The sequence below is a fragment of the Leptonychotes weddellii genome, chromosome 6 (assembly GCF_054177405.1).
Source record: "Leptonychotes weddellii isolate Sample4059 chromosome 6, ASM5417740v2, whole genome shotgun sequence".
NCBI lineage: Eukaryota > Metazoa > Chordata > Mammalia > Carnivora > Phocidae > Leptonychotes > Leptonychotes weddellii.
The window spans coordinates 113,785,992-113,804,243 of record NC_138374.1 but is presented as its reverse complement, the minus strand read 5'-3'; the positions used below and the strand labels follow the sequence as shown (position 1 = coordinate 113,804,243).

At 43.6% G+C, this 18,252-nt stretch overlaps 1 protein-coding gene across 9 annotated transcripts in view; it reads right to left on the bottom strand.

Annotated features, from left to right (window-relative positions):
- The window catches only part of LOC102743929 (protein phosphatase 1 regulatory subunit 12B), a 144,778-nt gene that overhangs the window by 13,216 nt on the left and 113,310 nt on the right, over positions 1 to 18,252 (bottom strand). For 5 of the 9 annotated variants that reach the window (XM_081824988.1, XM_081824992.1, XM_081824993.1 and 2 more), the window contains 5 exons: positions 14,393 to 14,409; positions 10,745 to 10,889; positions 9,717 to 9,821; positions 6,289 to 6,342; positions 5,031 to 5,081 (listed from right to left, as the gene is read on the bottom strand). In XM_081824988.1, the coding sequence (XP_081681114.1) occupies positions 5,031 to 5,081; positions 6,289 to 6,342; positions 9,717 to 9,821; positions 10,745 to 10,889; positions 14,393 to 14,409 (372 nt within the window). Of the gene's footprint in view, positions 1 to 5,030; positions 5,082 to 6,288; positions 6,343 to 9,716; positions 9,822 to 10,744; positions 10,890 to 14,392; positions 14,410 to 16,427; positions 16,631 to 18,252 lie in introns of those variants that run through there. The other 4 variants (XM_081824989.1, XM_081824990.1, XM_081824999.1 and 1 more) reach the window with 3 other exon arrangements.

The window sequence follows — 18,252 nt, the reverse complement described above, 5'->3', positions numbered from 1 at the left end:
GGGGGAGAGCCGGGCCTACGATTCTTGGCTAAGGTCTAACTATGCTGCAGGTCAGCCATGTGAATACAACCACCACGCTCTCAAATAGCACATGTGGATCGCTTTTGAGAATGACAGCCCACTGTGTGGCTTGGGGCCTTCTGAACTGATTTAGCATAGTTGAGCCATAGCCTCAGGGGCCTTCTTCATCATCAATGGGTCCTGGAGTTGAGGACTCTGTGTGTTCCTAAATCCAGCTAAGGCCCTTTTCTCTCTCCCTCCTCTCATCTTGCACCATACTTGGCCCCCTACTCCTAATTGTTTTTTTTTTCTGGGTCCTTCTCTTACTTCATATTTTAAAAAAGTGAAACAAGGAAAATAAAAGAGGGGCCTGTTGTTTAAGTATCTTCTGTACGAGGCATGTACTGTTTAGAATGTTGAAGGGGCACATACAAGATCAGAGACTGGCAGTTGTCTGCACGGTCCTCTAACCTGTTTTGTAGGATGCTTCATTAACCCTGCTAGTTCTCCACTGCAGTCCAGATGCTTGTTCCAGGATCCAAGAACTGCTAACCTGCCCTTGATCTGCTATAGGACCAACTGCATCATGAAATTCACAGCTAACTGTGCTCTCTTTGTCCCAGCTCATAAAGAGGCGGGCAGCTGCCTGGAGGTGTTCACATACAGACTCATACTATGAAAATTACAGCTGTGCACAACAGTTGGAGAAATCATAAATGTCCAAGATAATGGAATTGGTTGGGCTGATTTACTAGTTCAGACCTCACTATTTGTTAAGTGTTACAAATGGGACAGAATAACCAGTCCACAGATATTCTTCCTCATACCTCAGAGCCCATAAAGGACCTAAAGACTTCAATAAATGGCATTATATCACAGGTCTGCTTACGGTTACTATCCTTGCCTAAGTAGTCGTCTGTACTGACCTATAACCGAGCTCTCTGGGAGGAGGAAAAGGATTTTATTATGCAAATGGGGCTTCAGAGAGGAAGATGAAAAATCCTGTGGATTACAGTGATGACAAACCAGAAAGTCTCTCATACCCACATGGATGTGAGGGACAGAAATGAAGGATTAGTGGAGTTATAGTTGGAAGCGAAGAAGAAAGAAAATGAAAGGCAGCATGAAGGGGAAAAAACAGTGAAAAGGAAAAACAAGCAGAGACAAACTGCTGAATATCTCTTTCCCCAAAGAGGGAGAATGAGCACCTTGGAAAAAAGGCAGAGCAGCCCAACACTTCCATGTAGCCATTGAAGGGTAAGGACCAGGCAATGCTCCTTACCCTCTGCAAGCATCTCGGCCATGGAGAGGACTGAGATCAGAGGAGATCATGGTGCAGCATATGGAAATATTTAAAGAAATGGGCAGGGACCAAACATAAGAACCAATGGAAAGTCCCTGGCTCTCACCCTTCTTTGGAGTTGACATTGGACCAAAGCTTTCAACATAATCATTGTCATTATACAAAGTGGTCCTTGCCTCCTAGGGAGTAATATTAAAGACACGAACTATGAAAATGATTCAATCTAACATGTGAGTACAAGCAGATCGAGGTGGAAGAATTTGGAAGTTATGAGCATGAGGGAGAGAGGCAGGAAACAATCTGGTGGAATGTTCCATAGGAAATAGTACTGAAAACAAGGCACAGCAAGATGGAGGGGAGGGCAGGGCACAGAGCAGGGTGGGCAAGGGCAGGATCAGCTAGTGGTATTTCCAGAGTAAGTAAAAATAAAAATTCCAAGAGCAATCTAAAAGGGGAGTGCCTGCTGGGCCCCTCATGCAAGGACCTGGGAGAGGCAGGAAGAAGGTCTGGGAAGGAGGCCAATGCTGAATGGAGGATGCAGTAGGAACGTCATCAGGTCTGATGGGGGCAAGACCCAGTGCAGCCTCACACAGCTCACGCTGACATGCATGCCTGTCAGAGGCTGGCACACCATCCTACTCCAATCCAGGATCTGAGTGCAGTCTGTCCTGGGGAGAACTCATAAATACTTACCTTTCTTTTTTTTTTTTTTTAAGGATTTTATTTATTTGACAGAGAGAGATACAGCGAGAGAGGGAACACAGGCAGGGGGAGTAGGAGAGGGAGAAGCAGGCTTCCCGCGGAGCGGGGAGCCCGATGCGGGGCTCGATCCCAGGACCCTGGATCATGACCTGAGCCAAAAGCAGACGCTTAACGACTGAGCCACCCAGGCGCCCCTACTTACCTTTCTTGTAAGGCCAGAAAGACACAACCCATGTCACAAGCACAGGGCCCCACGTACATCTGGGCGAGCCCATCTCAGGGTTCCCCATTTCATCTGACCGTTGCACTTTATTTGCCAGAATCAGAAAAACAGGCACCAGAGTCACTTTCTGTCCTTGAGCACCTACTGGATCTTCGGAGTTCACTGGAGGTCAAACTTCAACCTGCTCCCTACTGATTGCTCCAAGAGGTTTGAGCATCTGTATAAACCAAATATGCAGCAGGCACGGGGGCTAACTGGCCCTTAGTTCTACTGGGTCCCAGATTCGATAAGACAGTTACCTGTGCAGTGGACTGGCTGCCTAGAACAGAGATTTTGACCACTGATCATTCCCAAGATGTTGATTACCACAAACTGTAGCCTGGATGAAGAAGGCCTTGAAAGCTACCTGAGCAGCTTCTTAGACTCCTTGAAGGCCAGTGAGATCAATTTTATGATGTCTGTATCTATATATCTGAAGTTTTTGCCTATCTCAAGGTACAGACACAAATGAAGTTGGCGTTGGCTACGAGTTTGTATGTTCCTTCCCCTTTGTCCTCTAGGGGGAGCTGGATGATTCGTGAACCTGGTATTGGGCTTTATCTGAGCAAAGGGTGTTTAGGGGCTTTAGAACTTGCAGGTGTTTCTTCTCCAAATGGCTTTGCAATTGGTAATGGAAAATAATGGCAACTGACTGCGTCCGTTTTTTAACGAAAATAAAAACAACAAAAAACAGTTTCAAATTGGTGTATCTATTTTTTGAGGTCTAAACAGCCAGGATCTGGCTCCATTTGATAATTTAAACATTTGAAGTTGGCTGACAAACGACTTAAGGCTGAGGGAGCAAACACCTTCATGTATTATGATCTCTACCGAGGAAAGAAAGGAACTCATGACCTAGTTTAGGAAATCCTAGCCTGGCAGGATAGGGAAAAAGAAATATGTAAGCCTGTCTCAAACCATAGAACTGAGAGCAACTGGAACCAATGAAGGGGCTCTCATGCCTGGCAATTTAGGATTGGAATGGAAATAAAGAAGGACCTCAACTGCTCCACTTGGAGACTTTCTGGGTCTTTGTGCGAGGGCCTGGGCAGACGTGGTGCAGAGTTCCATGACTAGTGGGTCTGGGCTGGCTTTGAGCTCCTGGGTACTCATTAGAAGGCACCAGCTTTGGCCTCATTTACATGCTCCTGATCAGCATTTAGGCTATTCCTTAAGGAGCATCACTGACAGCTGCCTAACAGCAGAGTACAGATGGTATCACTCAAGGGGTTTACCCCCAGTGCAACCAAGAGCTGTGGATATTCATTCATCAAGAACTGTTTAGCTCTACTAACATACTTCTCTAAATGATAGAAAATACTTCTGTGCGGTAGGTGAGGTGGATCTGGAAAAACCAGAAGATGGAGAAGCTAAGGGTGTTGGGTCATCCTGTTTTTATCGTAGGAGAATCAACCATTAATTATTTCTACGCTTGCTGTTTTACATCAACTTGAAAGATATAAGTGCCACTTTTTGGAGATATAAGTAGGTATTGCTTGAAATTCTATATGAATGCGATCAGTTACGGCCTTGGAATGGTGACTATAGAACTCAAGGGCAGGGCACATCTCCCTCATTCTGGAATTATATAAAGAGTAACAGGACTATGAGCACTGGATCTTGTGTAAACTTGGACCTTGTCAGGTCCTGAGAAGTTTTTTTTAAGTAAATAACTATATATTTTTTTGGCCATTGTAATAATAAATGTCTCTCCTAAAGTGCTCTAATTGCATATTAGGGATGCTTGTTCAGAGCAAGAGCCCTGGAGATCTGCCTCTACCCCAGTGCTTCTGGTTTGCAGGTAAAGAAACCGGAGTTTCACCAGATGAATGCTTTGTATCATACATCTGGTAAAATAAGATCCTTGAAGGAAAAAAAAAAGTCTGAAGCTGAGCAAGTGCTAGGTGATTATGGGCATGTGGCATCATGCACTTGCAGGGCTCAGATGCTCCACATCATCCCCAGGTGGCTACCCCGAGCAGCTCTATGTTCCCTACTGCTCTGCAGGCCTCTTCCACAGCAGGGAATTGACTCTTCTGGGTCGACTGCCAGTTCTCAGCACTCAAAGCTGCTGCCTAGGATGGCAGTTGTTCATTAAAGTGGCTAATGGAGATGCTGGTCATTGCAGGGCATGGTGAAGGGAGAGAGGAAAGCAGTGAGCCGTGAGGTGTAACTGGTGGCATGAGCTGATTCTAGTGGCGAGTACCGAATATTACTGAGTATTTCAGGTGAAGTGGGCTGGGGCAGGGAATCGATGTGTGAATTAATCTGCATTCTGCTGCAGAATGACTCAAACTGTTTTCCTTCCAGTGAAGGGCTGAGACAGGGAGGCGCACCAGGCAGGAAAGTCTCTGGTCGCGTTCAGGCTTCCCCAGGCACCTCATGTGAGGCCTGCAGAGCTGGGACCCTTGTTTTAGGGTTTCCATCCAGCCCCTGAGGGTGAAACTACTGCTTGGAAAATCTTAGAAGTTCAACTTAGGTTTGTCTCCAGTCTGCGGATACCTCCCCCCTCCCCCCACTTAAACCAGAGGCAGCACTGGTTCCCAGAAGGGCTGCAAGGTGCCCAGAGGGGATGCTGTGTGATCTGAGAGGGCCTATGAAATGGCTGAGGAGAGATGCTCGGCTCCTCTTCACACATCCTTTCTTCTTGAGGGGGTGGAGTGTGTGGTGAAATCTGGAGAGGTGGGCCTAGGCTCAATCACCCAGTCCTGGCAGGCATTTGGGGAACGGGCACACAAAGAGAGAAAGGAGATCTTTCCATACCTTCATCTCCTCCTCCATCTCTGACATTTTCCGCTCCAAGGCTCGCTTCTCCTGTTGAGAAACAAGGAGACTGTTGAACATCTACTGGGTTTAGAAGGGAGTCAAAATGCTGCCTCCCGGTTGACGTGTGATCAGCAGCGCCACCTCTCAGGCAAACCTCATGCAGGAGACTAAGCACTATCTGATCCATGGGATGACACTACTTCACTGAGAGAAATCACAGGACCTCAATCTCCCATCAGAATATTAGAAGTTAAACAAATGGCAGCATCAGGGTACTCTGGCTATTCTGTGTAAGCTGAAGATCTCATGGAATATTTCAAATGACTCCAAGTGACCAGGGCCCCTGCTCTCTATTAATAAAAGGCAGCCTTATCTTCAGGAATGCTCCCCTCAAATTCCTAAGGAGCTGCTTCTCCCATGATGGGGAGCAGATGGTGAGTGGGGAAGTAGCCTTCATTGTCTAGGAAGAAACAGCACCCTTCCCCCGAACCCATCTCTCTCCCAGCAACCCACTCCTGATTTAGCCTTAACTCTAAAGATTCTTAGATTAGATGAGATACCGAGTTTTTGTTATAGGCCAAGGAAATAAAATGTAAAACTTTGCTGCTTTCCAAATTAAACAGGAGAGATGGGAACATATTACACCCCTAGGGTCAAATCACAGCGAGGGTTCATCAATAAATCTGAGTTTTCCCTATCCAAGAATGTCAAATCCTAGAAAAATATTCTGAATGCAGTCAAGAGGAGGTCAGCAATTGAACTGGAACGCCCCCTCCCCACCCCCAGTCAGAGTGAGGGAAAGATTCTGCTGGCTCATATTTCAAGTCAGAAGACCTAAATCAATGGCAGAGGGTCCTGCTGAAAACTTCCTTTCTGTTCAAGGTGACGGGAAGGGTAAAGAGACCTTGGTCGTGGGTGTGTACGTGTGTGCTGATTTGCAGTAAACCAAAATATACTGTAGGTATGTGTGTGTGTGCAGTTCTGCCTATAGGCCAAACCAGTGCATGGGATGACCTTCCAAGGACCCTTCCCACCCTAAGACTGGAATAAGTGAAAAGTACTGAGCATCTGAAGAAGCCAAAAGGACTAGCAATCAAACTGCTGTCCAGAGTCACACAAAAAGAATTTATTATCAAGCTGGGAATGGAATGTGGCAGAACTCCCGCCTTCTGAAGACGAACTTTTTCCATTGGCGTGAACAACAAAGTCAGAGAAACTCAGATGAAGCAGAGGGGGGAAAGAAACACACACATACCCGTTTCTCCATCTCCAGCATTGATGATCGGTCAGAGGTCTTCTCTTGTTTCTGCTAGTGCAAATTGAAGAGAAACAACGGTCACTTGGGTTGTCTGAGGGTCACTAGGAAGCCCGGTCTGGTTCAGCTTCACCGTCAGACACCCAGAAATAGATGTCAGGGCTTTGGGCTCTCACTGCGGCAGAGGCCCCTAGCAAACAGATTCTGACAGATCTCTAAGCCTGACATGATTCCCTCTCTGAAGTTTGCAGGATTCCCATCGGGGAGTAGAAGGCAGTAGTGGTGTTTCTTGAAGTTTAGCACAGTCACAAGTGCAAAGACATTCCCACAACACACACACAAACCCCTGCTAGCTCTTCAACGTCAACTATCTTCTTATGCCTCACCACCCCTCCCTTCTCCTGGTCTGTGAGTAATCCCACAACCCAGAGGAAATGAAAAGTGGCTTTTCTTCTTTAAAAGCTAGAGACTCAGGAACTTGAAGGTCTAAGTCTCTGGCACTCTTCTAAGCAACCCCTTTGCACTCATTCTTTCTGCTTTGGGCACTGATGCTGTTTCTCTTTTAAAGCAGTGGTTTGCATGTGTGGGTGGGTTCCAGGGCTTCTCAGGAGCTCACTCGTGCTATCTGCCCTGCTTTGAACTGAACAGTTCCCCTTTTATCTCTTTTGTATACTGAGCTTCCAGGTGAGGTAAGATTTAACCTGAACAAAAGATTAGAACTTTCTTTTAGAACATCTTTGACTTTTGCTATAAATGTCACAGAAGGACCAAAAAAATTTAGCCACCAGAGCTAACAAGTAGAATTACTTCAGGTAGTGACTCTTAGACAGGGAATGGAATTGAACCTTAAGTTCCTTTTGGCCTTAGCACTGTAAAATTTCTTACATTTAATAGACTACATTTAATAAATACAGGGTGATTATTTTTATTTTGCCTAGTACCATGCACAAGCAACCTTTAATAAATATAGAAAGTATGCTGGTCTTCTAGCAGACGTTTCTTTCTTCAGAATATTAAGGAATAGCTAGAACTAACAGTAAAACTCTGATTTCTGGCTCCTGTCCTGGGCTTTCACCTTCTGTTCTGAAGGTCAGGGCCATCTGCCTTTCACTGAATCTACTATGAAGCTGAAGGAAAAGAAAAAAGGCAGAAGTAGATCCTGGCGCTTGTTTCTATCCTGGTCAGCCTGAGAAGCACAGAAGCTGTCACTTCTACAGAGTGACCTTAACCAGTTCACTTCTACACAGAACTAGTTTTGACTTGTTTTTTAAATCTTAACCCCCTTAGGGTTAGGGTGGACCTTTTATGTAAGACGTCGTGTGTGTCCATGTGGTAAGGGGCTCCCTACAACGTGTGCGGCTGACGGGCCCTCCTCCTCTCTGCCCTGCCCGACAGCTCCATTGGGGTAAACAGCAGAGAACTGGTGTGTAGCACTGCTGTTTCTCCTAATTTTTAGTCACCTGTATTTGGCAAAATGAAGTATATTCCGACACACCCAGCAAAGCAGTTGGCTAGACAGTAAACCCTTCCGTAGTGCAAGGCTGATTTTATTTCCAGTGTCCTCTGTGCAAGTCAATGTCAGCAGCTTGTTAGCCTGCTCACTGCTCCAAAGCACAAGCTGGTGGAAAAGCCAAGAACCCCTAAAGGTCAAGAAATGTGCTGTCAGAAGAGTGCTTCTGGAGAGAGTGGGGGAGCAGGTAAAACTGGGTCTTCCTGTGGTTCCTCACATGACTGCTCCCCAATTTTCTGTAAAATAGCCCCAGTAATTCCTGATGAGAAGCAGCAGCAGATCTGTATTAATTAATCACTGTCAGTTCGTGGCACTCCTCAGAATAAAAGTCGGCCTCAGGGATCTTCTGCGGGTGTGCTGTGAACGAGACATTCCACCTGGCTCAGTCAGGTTGGGGCCGGCAGAGCCCTTGAGGTTTGTTTAGTTCTACCCGTGCCGTGCGTGTGTGCGTGCACGTGTGTGCGTGTGCTCTCCTGGGCTGAGACCCACTGTTCCTGTCGCACTGAATCACTCCATGCTCAGCTGTCATCTGTGCCTTACAGATCCCCAGCAGAAAAGCCACGTTCAGCTACTCCAACCAGGCGGAGGGGGGCCTCTTCCAAACGGACAGGCACAGGCCAGGCCATCCCCTGTGCACCTGACCGAGCCCTTCCCTAGAGAATGCGGGTGTCCTGGCTGTCCTGCTGAAATCCCACGCAGTCTGTCCTGCTGTCTTCCAAGTGTTGGCCCATCCCATTCCAGAGGGGTTGCTGCAAGATGTTCAGAGGTATTTGACCACCCCTGCCCCCCAAGCCCCATGTATTCAGTACTGGACAATCCTAGCGTGTAGGCTTTGTTTTTGGATTATATCATATGGCCAGAACAACTAGCCATCTCTGGTTTTCATTTATGCCTTCCCAGTGAAGAGTCATTTTTACCTCAGTTCAGCTTTCAAAATTCTTAGTCACTGGGCATTCCAGGAGGGCAATAACTCAATAGGTTTCCTGTTAACTCAGCAATAACCCAAGACAGCACCTGCTTCGGCTTTCAGCTGCAGTGTTTGTCTCACTGGTGATGAGGTTATTGCCTCTAGTATCCTCTAAAGCGTCGCCTAATTAAATCAGGCCTGGCAGTAAAAGGAAATGGTTTATCTGGTCTGTTTGCCGCTAACATTCCTTATTTCTAGGCTGAAAAATGGTGGCGGCTTGAGGAGGTAACATATGCTGCAAGACAGAATCTTTGCTTTGGGACCTGACTGTACATTCTAACACCTTTGTCCTTGATTTCTTTCTTTCTTTTTGAGAGAGAGAGAGAGCGCACAAGAGAGCGTGAGGGGCAGAAGGAGAAGGAGAGAGAGAATCTTAAGCAGGCTCCATGCCCAGCGTGGAGCCCAACTCAGGGCTCTATCTCACAACCCTGAGATCATGACCTGAGCCGAAACCGAGTCAGATGCTTAACAGACTGAGCCACCCAGGTGCCCCTGTCCTTGATTTCTTACATGACCCAGGCAAACCACTTATAAATCTAGGCCTAATTTGCTACCTCTGCACTGGGTTTAATGGTGTCTTGCTTATCCCTCTCTCGGAGGTGACTGTAGATAAACTGAACTGAAACATGATGATCAAGACAGGAGACACTGTCTAGGACTAATCTTATGATGCTGGTTAATACCGTTTTACTAAGAAATAAGTAGATAATCCATAATATTAATTATTAGCATTCAGGCTGTTAGGACTTGTTCACTGAACTGTCAGTTTTCCGTCTTGAATTAAATGCCAACTGAACCCTGAAATCAGATGAGAATCTCAGGGGCTTCTGTCTTCCTGTCTCTGAAGAGGGCCAATCTTAATTCCATGTCACTTCCCCTCTCTAAGACCCCAAGTTACTTTGCCTCCTCACACTCACCCTGCCACCCAGCCTTTTTCCTCTTCTCTCTTACCTGGGCCATCTTCTCAAGCTTGGACTTTATATCTGCTAGCTCTAGCTGGGCCTCCTGAAGTTTTGTTTTCAGTTTTTGGTTTTCAGACAGGGCACTCTCATAGAGCTGAGGGGAGGGAAAGAGAATCAGGTCACCTACTAGGCAGGGCTTGCAGGATTAGCACTCACACAGTTTCATCCTACGAGAACCACCCCCCACCCCCACCCCAAACCATCATTGTGGGACAGATGGAGAAGATGGAGGAAGTCTAGGAAACAGAATATATTCAGCCAATTGGTTTCTTGCTTCTTAACACTGGTGAAGTCCCAGGTGCTGAACACAAACAGAATGGTGCTCCAACTTCAAAAATGTTAATCTCTGGGGGAAAAAATAGTCACTGTCATTCCCCATACAAAGAGAATTATTTTTTTAGAGCCGGTCTAGTGTATATATTGATTTTAGTCAAGTTCTGCTTAACACAACATTAACAAAACAAACATTTCATTAACAAAAATGGTTTTCTCCCCTGGCATCTCAAGCACTTGAAAGGAAAGGTTTTCAAGTCAGCCCCTGGAGCTAGGTACTCTTTTGCAAGAACCAAAGGCAATGAACTGTAAAGTGTTTTAAACCCCCAACAAACCAGATTATCATTTACCATCACCGAGAAGTATTTGGTTGACATTCACAGGACCTCATTAAAAGCACATGTCTGTTAATAATATGAGTCTTACCAAATGACTCTCTGGGCTCAGACACACAGCACTAATTTTATTTCCCCTTTCTACAATTGTCAATCTTTACTTTTTCCTACACTTCTAAATATCTGATTCAAGGCATATATTTACTGCACTAAAAACAATATATGAAATGGTCTGTGTTTAACTGGTAGAGAGGTGGAACAAACCAAGAAAATTAGTTGCTACTATTTATCACGTAAAGCACTTTTCTTCTGCTTCATGGGAACTACAATCATTTTTCTACATTGGGGAAAAGGCTGAGAGGTTTACGTGTTGTAACCCAACAACAGCAAAGTTGAAAAGGGAGCCTACTTTTTTATAATCCCTGTTGCTGTCCTCCTCCACGCGGCTGGTCAGGGTGGCAAGGCGGGCCTCCCGGGCCTCGCGGCGGGCTCTTGCTGAGGCCCGGTCACTGTAAGAATCACTGCTTGTAGGGTTACTACCTCCTGATTCCAACCTGTGGGAGATACATTAAAGGTAAACATTGGTTTTAAGAATGAAGAGAGGGAGGAAGGTAATGCTTCAGGGGAGTTTGCACCTTTTCTAAGAGGCACTTGAGCACCTTGGCCAGAAACAACGCACATTCCTTCCCTGAATCCCCTCAGCCAGCATTCTCGGACCTCTGAGCTAAGCTGCGCCAGCTTGGAGGAGGAGGCCATCATTTGCCAAGAATGGAGCTTACTTGAAAAACTGGCGGTTTGGACCCATGTGCCAACTTAAATCTTAAGAGCTTTTCAAATTAGTTTGGGGTTGAACAGCTTTCCTCAAAGAGTGTGCTTTTAAAAGCAGTTTTTTTGGATCTCAATGGCTCTTAGACAATGATTCCAACGAACTGTCAATGAATCAGAAACATACGGACTTGGGAGTTCAGAGCTGGAGGGCGTGGGGGCAGAAATGACAATGAGGGCATGGTGAGTATGTTTTTTAGGTGCACTGCAGGGTTTGTTGGAATCTCAAACATTTCAGGGTACCACCTCCGTGCCCAAACAGCTATTTTTCTACCCTCTCTTCTCCAGTCCACATTGCAGTTGTGAGCCTGTGATGAGGATTTCTACGTCTTCCAGCAGTTGAGCTCTGAGAGTCGATGGTGGCCTCATTTCCAGGAGTGGTAAGTTCATTAGTGGAAGGGTCTCTCAGCTGATTATCTGTTTAAGTGTACAACGATCATCCTGATTCTTTTTTTTTTTAAAAGATTTTATTTATTTTTTAGAGAGCGAGCGAGAGAGAAACAGCATGAGAGGGGAGAGGGTCAGAGGGAGAAGCAGGCTCCCCGCCGAGCCGGGAGCCCGATGTGGGACTCGATCCCAGGACCCTGGGATCATGACCTGAGCCAAAGGCAGACGCTTAACCACCTGAGCCATCCAGGCACCCGATCATCCTGATTCTTAACAGCGGTTTACATTTTTCTCAGACTTTGTTCTTTCCAAATGAAAATGTGGCCCACAAGACTGCTACGTACAAACCAGCCCTGCAGAGCTCTCCCTCCCTGAACTGGGATGGTGTGCTGAATCACAGCTGTGGAACTTCCATCTCAAGGCTCTGTCCTGTGGTAGCTACTGCCAAAGCTGGGGGTGGGGGAGCTGGAATACGTATCAGAAGAAGTAGAGGAGCAATAAGGAGGACACAGCGGGGGAGAGGCAAAGCTCCTAATGGCATTAGGGGCCACTTTGTCGTACAGAGATGCTAAGTCCTACAACATTCTTCACAGCTGTCTTTTTTCTCTTACACTTCTTTTTTTTTTTTAATTTGTAAATAGAAACCTCTTCACTGACTTTTCTGATTACAAAAGCAATACATGCTTGCAGAAAAATGTAAGTAGTACCAAAGTGTCTAAAACAGAAAGTAAAAGTCACTCCATAATCCTGCCTAAGAAATAACCCACTGTTAATAGTTACTTCATATCCTTGCAAAAGGTTAAACACATGATACATTAAAATGTATGTATTTCTATAAATAAAACCAGATAATACATACTATTGTCTAACTCCTCCTCCTCCCTCCACTTATCACTACGCTGGGAGGCATCTTACCATGTAAGTAAACAGATCTGTCTCATTAAAAAAAAAAAAAAATGACCGCACAGTCTTCCACTGAGTGGTGTGTGGTAACTGAATCTTCTAGTGACAGACACCTTTATTATTTTGAACTTTTTAGCTATTAGAAATGATGCTACAAGTGAGAAGACGTGTCTATAAATTTTAGTGCATTTGCCTGATTATTTTCTTAGGATAAAATCTTAGAAGTGGAACCCTTTGGTCAAGGTGTAAGTCTATTCTAAATTTTGATACATGTATTGTCATACTGTCCTTCAGAGAGTTTAATCCTTTCTAGTCCAATAGGAGAAACATTGTCATTAATTTTAATATTTGTAGATCACTAGGAAGGTTCAGTATCTTTGATTATTTATCTTTGTTTCTGAATTGTCGATTCAGAGCCTTTGTTAATCTTCCGCTTGTTACACTGTGGGAGCATCCTATATAGCAAAGCTTTTAAAACTATACAACATAAGCTGCAAATATTTTTTCCCACTTTACTTTTTGTCTCTGTTTATGGTGTCTATTACTAGCAGAGATTTTACATTTTATATAACTAAATTGGACAATTTTTACCTTTATGGTACCATGCCTGGGAGAGTCTTTCCTATATAAAGATTATAAATATTTTCTTCTATTGCTTTTGTAGTAAAATCATTTTCTCTTAAAAACTGTAATCCATCTGGAATCTGGTTTTGTTTTTGTTTTTTGGTATGGCTTCAGGGAAGGATCTGTTTTCCCAAACAGACGGTCAGTTGTCCCAATGATCACTTATTAACTAACTCTTCCCCCACAGAGTTGACAAATCACCTTATACATATGACTTTTGGGGGACTATCCTGTGTTCCACTGATATCTTTGTTTATTCTTGAACTAATACCCCACTGTTTTAACCATTAGTTTTTTGGCATATTTTGAGGTCTATAGGGAAAGTCTCTTTTCATAAATGGCTATTATAATGTAACAGAATCCACAAAAAATTAACTATAGCAAAATAACCACTCTCTACCAATTTTGCAAAACTAATTTTCTGCTAGGTTAGATGTAAATTATTTATCTTCAGCTGGTGCCTGGTGAGAGGGTGAGCAGAGGAAGAATCCATGCAAGTTTATACATTTTTAAATATATCATTAAGGTGCAATAAGCTCAATTATCAAACAAATTATAAGACTCATTTGCCCTATGCTATCCCATAACTACATTTTCCCTCAATTTTTTCTTAATTTCTCTATCAGAGGAAAACTGGAAAGGGAGAGGTTCATACTTTTGGCTCCACAGTCTTTACTATTTTTTATTTTGTTCTTCAGGAAGATCAGTTTTGTATCCTCTGATGCTAGGTGAAAAATTAGAGAGGATCATTCCCCAAACTCTTATCTGCTTCCTTAATTTTTCAGCAATTGCAACACTGGTCTTTAGCTCTTTCAATAAATTATTACGGAGCACCATCTAAGTACAAGGAATTGTGTTAGATCCACTATTAAATGACAGTATCTAAACTCAATCTCAATTTGGGCATGTATCCTGCAACAAAGTCTTCTTGAACCACCAGATTAGGCTAATGGCCTCTTCTCTCTGCTCATAATACTGTCCATACCACTATCCTGGCCCTTACTGAAGGTGAGGATAGGGTTTTATTCATGTTGTTTCTGTAGCACAGTGCCTGGTAGGTGCTGTAGGAAAATTAATGTGGTGGAAGTATACAAAATGAATTGGAAGGAGGAGAATCTGAAGGCAGGAGGTGAGTTGCAAAGCTACTGCATTAACTTAGGCAGGAAATAATAAAAGTCTGAACTACTGTGGTGGCTGAGGAAATGAAAAGGAAGGAAAGGATGTGAGAAATATGAGCACATGATATAAAGCTAAGTTTAATTAGACATGCACTTCTCACAAGTATTAAGCATGCATATAAAACAGGGAAAGGTCTTACCTAGAAAGTCTTTCATGCTAGAGAAAGGAAGAGACAAAACAAAAACAAAACCAGCATTAGCAAAGGACTGATAATTATTATTTCCATTTATAAATGCACTTTTCAAATCAGATGTCTCAACTTCACAGGTGGAGATACGGGTGCAATTTAAGAAAAGCAATTCAATGACTGCACAAAAGGCTACTTAAGCTAGTCTTCCATGACTCAGTAGATTTGAGACTGGGGAAAGCATCTTTTTTAACTGGAAGTCAGCAAACTGTAAAATGATCAAAAACGTATCCCCACCCTTAACCACCACCCAACTAACAAACCATGCTTGTGTTCTAGGAGGGACTGATTTTCTGTGCGGTACTTAGCCTCTCTGGATCTCAATATCCATTCTATTACCTTCCTTCTGTTCACAAACCCCCAACCCTGCCCTGAGTGAATACTGTAATCTACAAATATTAAAACTCAGGACAGTTTCTCGCTTTATCCTAGACCTCTGGTGAAAGGTGAGCAAGAGAGTACAGGGAGCGGGTAAGTCCCATCCTAGTCCCTAGGATGGTGGTTAGAAAATGAAAAGAATAAGAAAGTACTTTGAGGTCTCAGAAGAAAGGAGTTTTGTAGATGCAAACTGTAAGCTTGGTTATCTATCGATGGTCTATCTTTGGTTGTAAACAAACAACAAAAAATGATTATATTGATATTTTACATTTAAAAAATCATAGATGACCGTTACCCTCTTATTTCCACCTTTTTTTTTTTTTTAAAGAACTCAGGCAAATAAAAACTCAGTTGATTTGAATGTATTTACTTATTTTCTCTTTGGAGATACTGAAGAACAACAAAGTCCTCAAGGACACACAAAAAATGGAAGAAGAGAAACAAGGGCCCAATAATCTACAAAACGAATAATAAATCCTTTGACTGCTGAGGAGTCACTCAATGACACTGCTTTGTTGAAGAAGCATTAAACGGTCCCTGGAAGCCACTGGTTTGTCAACCAACACAGCATGACAGCACAATATATACCACCCCCTAAAGCTGTCCAGAAGTGTTTGCTGAAAGGAATTCTCTCTCTAAACCACAAGTATATTCATCAGAATTCTTTTGTGGACTTTTTCAAAATGTACATATCCCAACATCAATCCTAGAGACTCTCTTTCCCTAGGTCTAGATAGGGCCTTCTAACATGTATTTTTTAAAAGTCCCTCAGATGATTCTGTGGTACAGCCCTGGTCAAGCACCGACTAAACAAAGGCTTTTTAATGTGAGCATGTGTCCCACTAGAGATGGGGAAGCCAGTAAGAAAAGTATATAGTGCCTCTTTAGCATTCTCATAAACTTGGGAGTTGTAGTGTCCTAAAACTTAGGAATCTGGAATTGAGGAATGGTCCCTGTCTCACATTTATAAATGATCTTCAGGGAGAGTCATATGCCTAGCCCACACTATCAATGACTACTTTATCAACATTAACTAAGGTTGTTTCTCTTACTTGAATCCTATTTTCGAACAAAGAAACTAAATTTTAATCACCTCTCGAGAATTACTTAATGTATAAACACGTTTCAAGTCTACTCAAGTGAAAACTGAGATGCTAGACTGTTGGCGATGCCCACTCACCAGCTTAGTGTTAAGATCCAGCCTTTAAGGCATCTGGGTGAATTCAAATTCATATCCCAGGAAAACTGTAAACTGACATGGCAAAGATTCATGAATTAAGAATGAACTCCATACCATTAAATGTTAAGGATCTAGTGAATTTAAGAACCCACTGCGTGCAAAGCCCTGCAGAAGAGGCACCAAGGAAGAATACACAGAATAAGCTGCGTGAGTCAGGAGAGCACCAGGAACATAATCAACAAGCTTGTCTGAAGCAAGGGAAGGAACACATGTGAGTAAGTGCTAAGGAGGTAAGGGTGGTAATCAGTGGGCTCCAACTACAAAGGCTTCCTAAAAGTCATGAATTTTGAGAAGAGAAGGTTAGAGAAATACAAAGACATAACATCCATAGATTTAAAAAAGACATGTTGTTACAGGGGGTTTCCTTACCAGTGATGCATGCACTTATTCCCAGTTACATCCTCAGTGCCAGAACACGATGGGTGCTCAGTGAAGACTCACGGAACTAAACTGTTAATGCTTCTGGGAAAGAGTGTGATGTCCTTGGCTGGACCTGAGCTCTAATTGTTGCTTTGACATCTTCTAGCTATGTGACCTTGTGCAAGTTACCAGCTACTCTTATGGTAAAAATTAAATGTGATAGTTATGAGGAAGTACATTCTTAAAATGTCAGCTTCCTCTCCTGCCCTGCCCCCCTCCCCCGTTCCCTTTCTGGTTGTAAAAATACTATATTGGCTGCTGATGTCAGTTAGAGTAGTAAGTTAACTTAGGACCTTTGAGTCAGGGAATTGAGCCCACAGACAACCAAATGAAACAACAATTTAACAATTTAAGAGACCATTTACTTTCTCTTGCTACTTCTAGGCAAAGCTGCCTTTTTCAAACTTCACTGTCCATATGGGAGAACCGTTCTCCCCCGCACCCTGCCCTTGGGAGAACTATTCTTATCAGTCTCTCCAAAGACAGACCTGCCACACCATCTCTTAGGTATGGAAAAGGACCCATATATAATCAAACTACTCTGCCTTGTGCCTTCTTTTGCTTCCTCCTAACTGAAATAGAAGTCTACCTTGCATGGTATTCACTGATTGAGACCTGATTCATTTACTGACAAATCACGTTTATCTATTGACTTTGTTATTCCTAAAATGTGGGACCTCACTTGAAAATGCTTTAGTTTCCTCTTTGTAAATATCTAATTTGTTGGGTAAGATTTTAGCTACATCTTCAGCTTTAAGTTCAGCCAGCCCTGTAGACTCTGGCAGTTGCCTCTATAGTGAAGAAACAGTGTTTTTTTTCACTAACACAAGGAAATTACGATTTTACCAGGTATCAGTTTTAGCCATTATATAGATATCAAAGCTCGCTAATCATTTCCACTGATTTATTCCTACAAGAATGACATATAATTAACCTTTTTCATTTAGGACAGTCTAGAAACACTACGAAGCTATTTATGCCCTGTTGTCACCCCCAAGAAAGTTCTCAGACAGATACGTGACAGTACAGCATGGCTGGATATGCCGTATGGCAGCCACGGAGGAGGTTGATATAAAATTTAAACACTTAAAAACAAAAAAATAGGTTAGAGCTACCAAGCAGTAATTGGGTTCCTGGATATGAAAAGGTAGATTGCACAGGGTTTTCTAGAGGCCTAAACGAATCTCTCCACAGATGACAGCACGCAGAGGAAGGTAATGCTAAGGGTGCTCAAACCTGTGCGAGCTATACCAATTCTTGTCCCGACAGGCATACTTGCAGATGTTTCCCACAGACAGCCAACTAGGAAGCTGATGAATGACACCGATTTCTGCCTGCCAGGAGCAACTAAAAGCAAGTATCACAGTCTGCTGTTTATCATTTTTTTTTTTTTAAGATTTTATTTATTTGACACAGAGAGAGACACAGCGAGAGAGGGAACACAAGCAGAGGGAGTGGGAGAGGGAGACGCAGGCTTCCGGCTGAGCAGGGAGCCCAATGTGGGGCTCGATCCCAGGACCCTGGGATCATGACCTGAGCCGAAGGCAGACGCTTAACAACTGAGCCACTCAGGCGCCCCTATCATTTTTTTAAGGCATGTTAAGATTTGTGTTATCAATTGGTTTTGGGGTGAACTTTAATAAAAAAATGTCTAGGTGATGAGTGATCCAGTAGACATGAGGGGAGACGATGTGCCTAGATCCAGGTATCCGAGAAAGCAGGACTTCCAAGTTAATCCTTGATCTTTCCTCACTACTTCTGACACTCCCTCCCC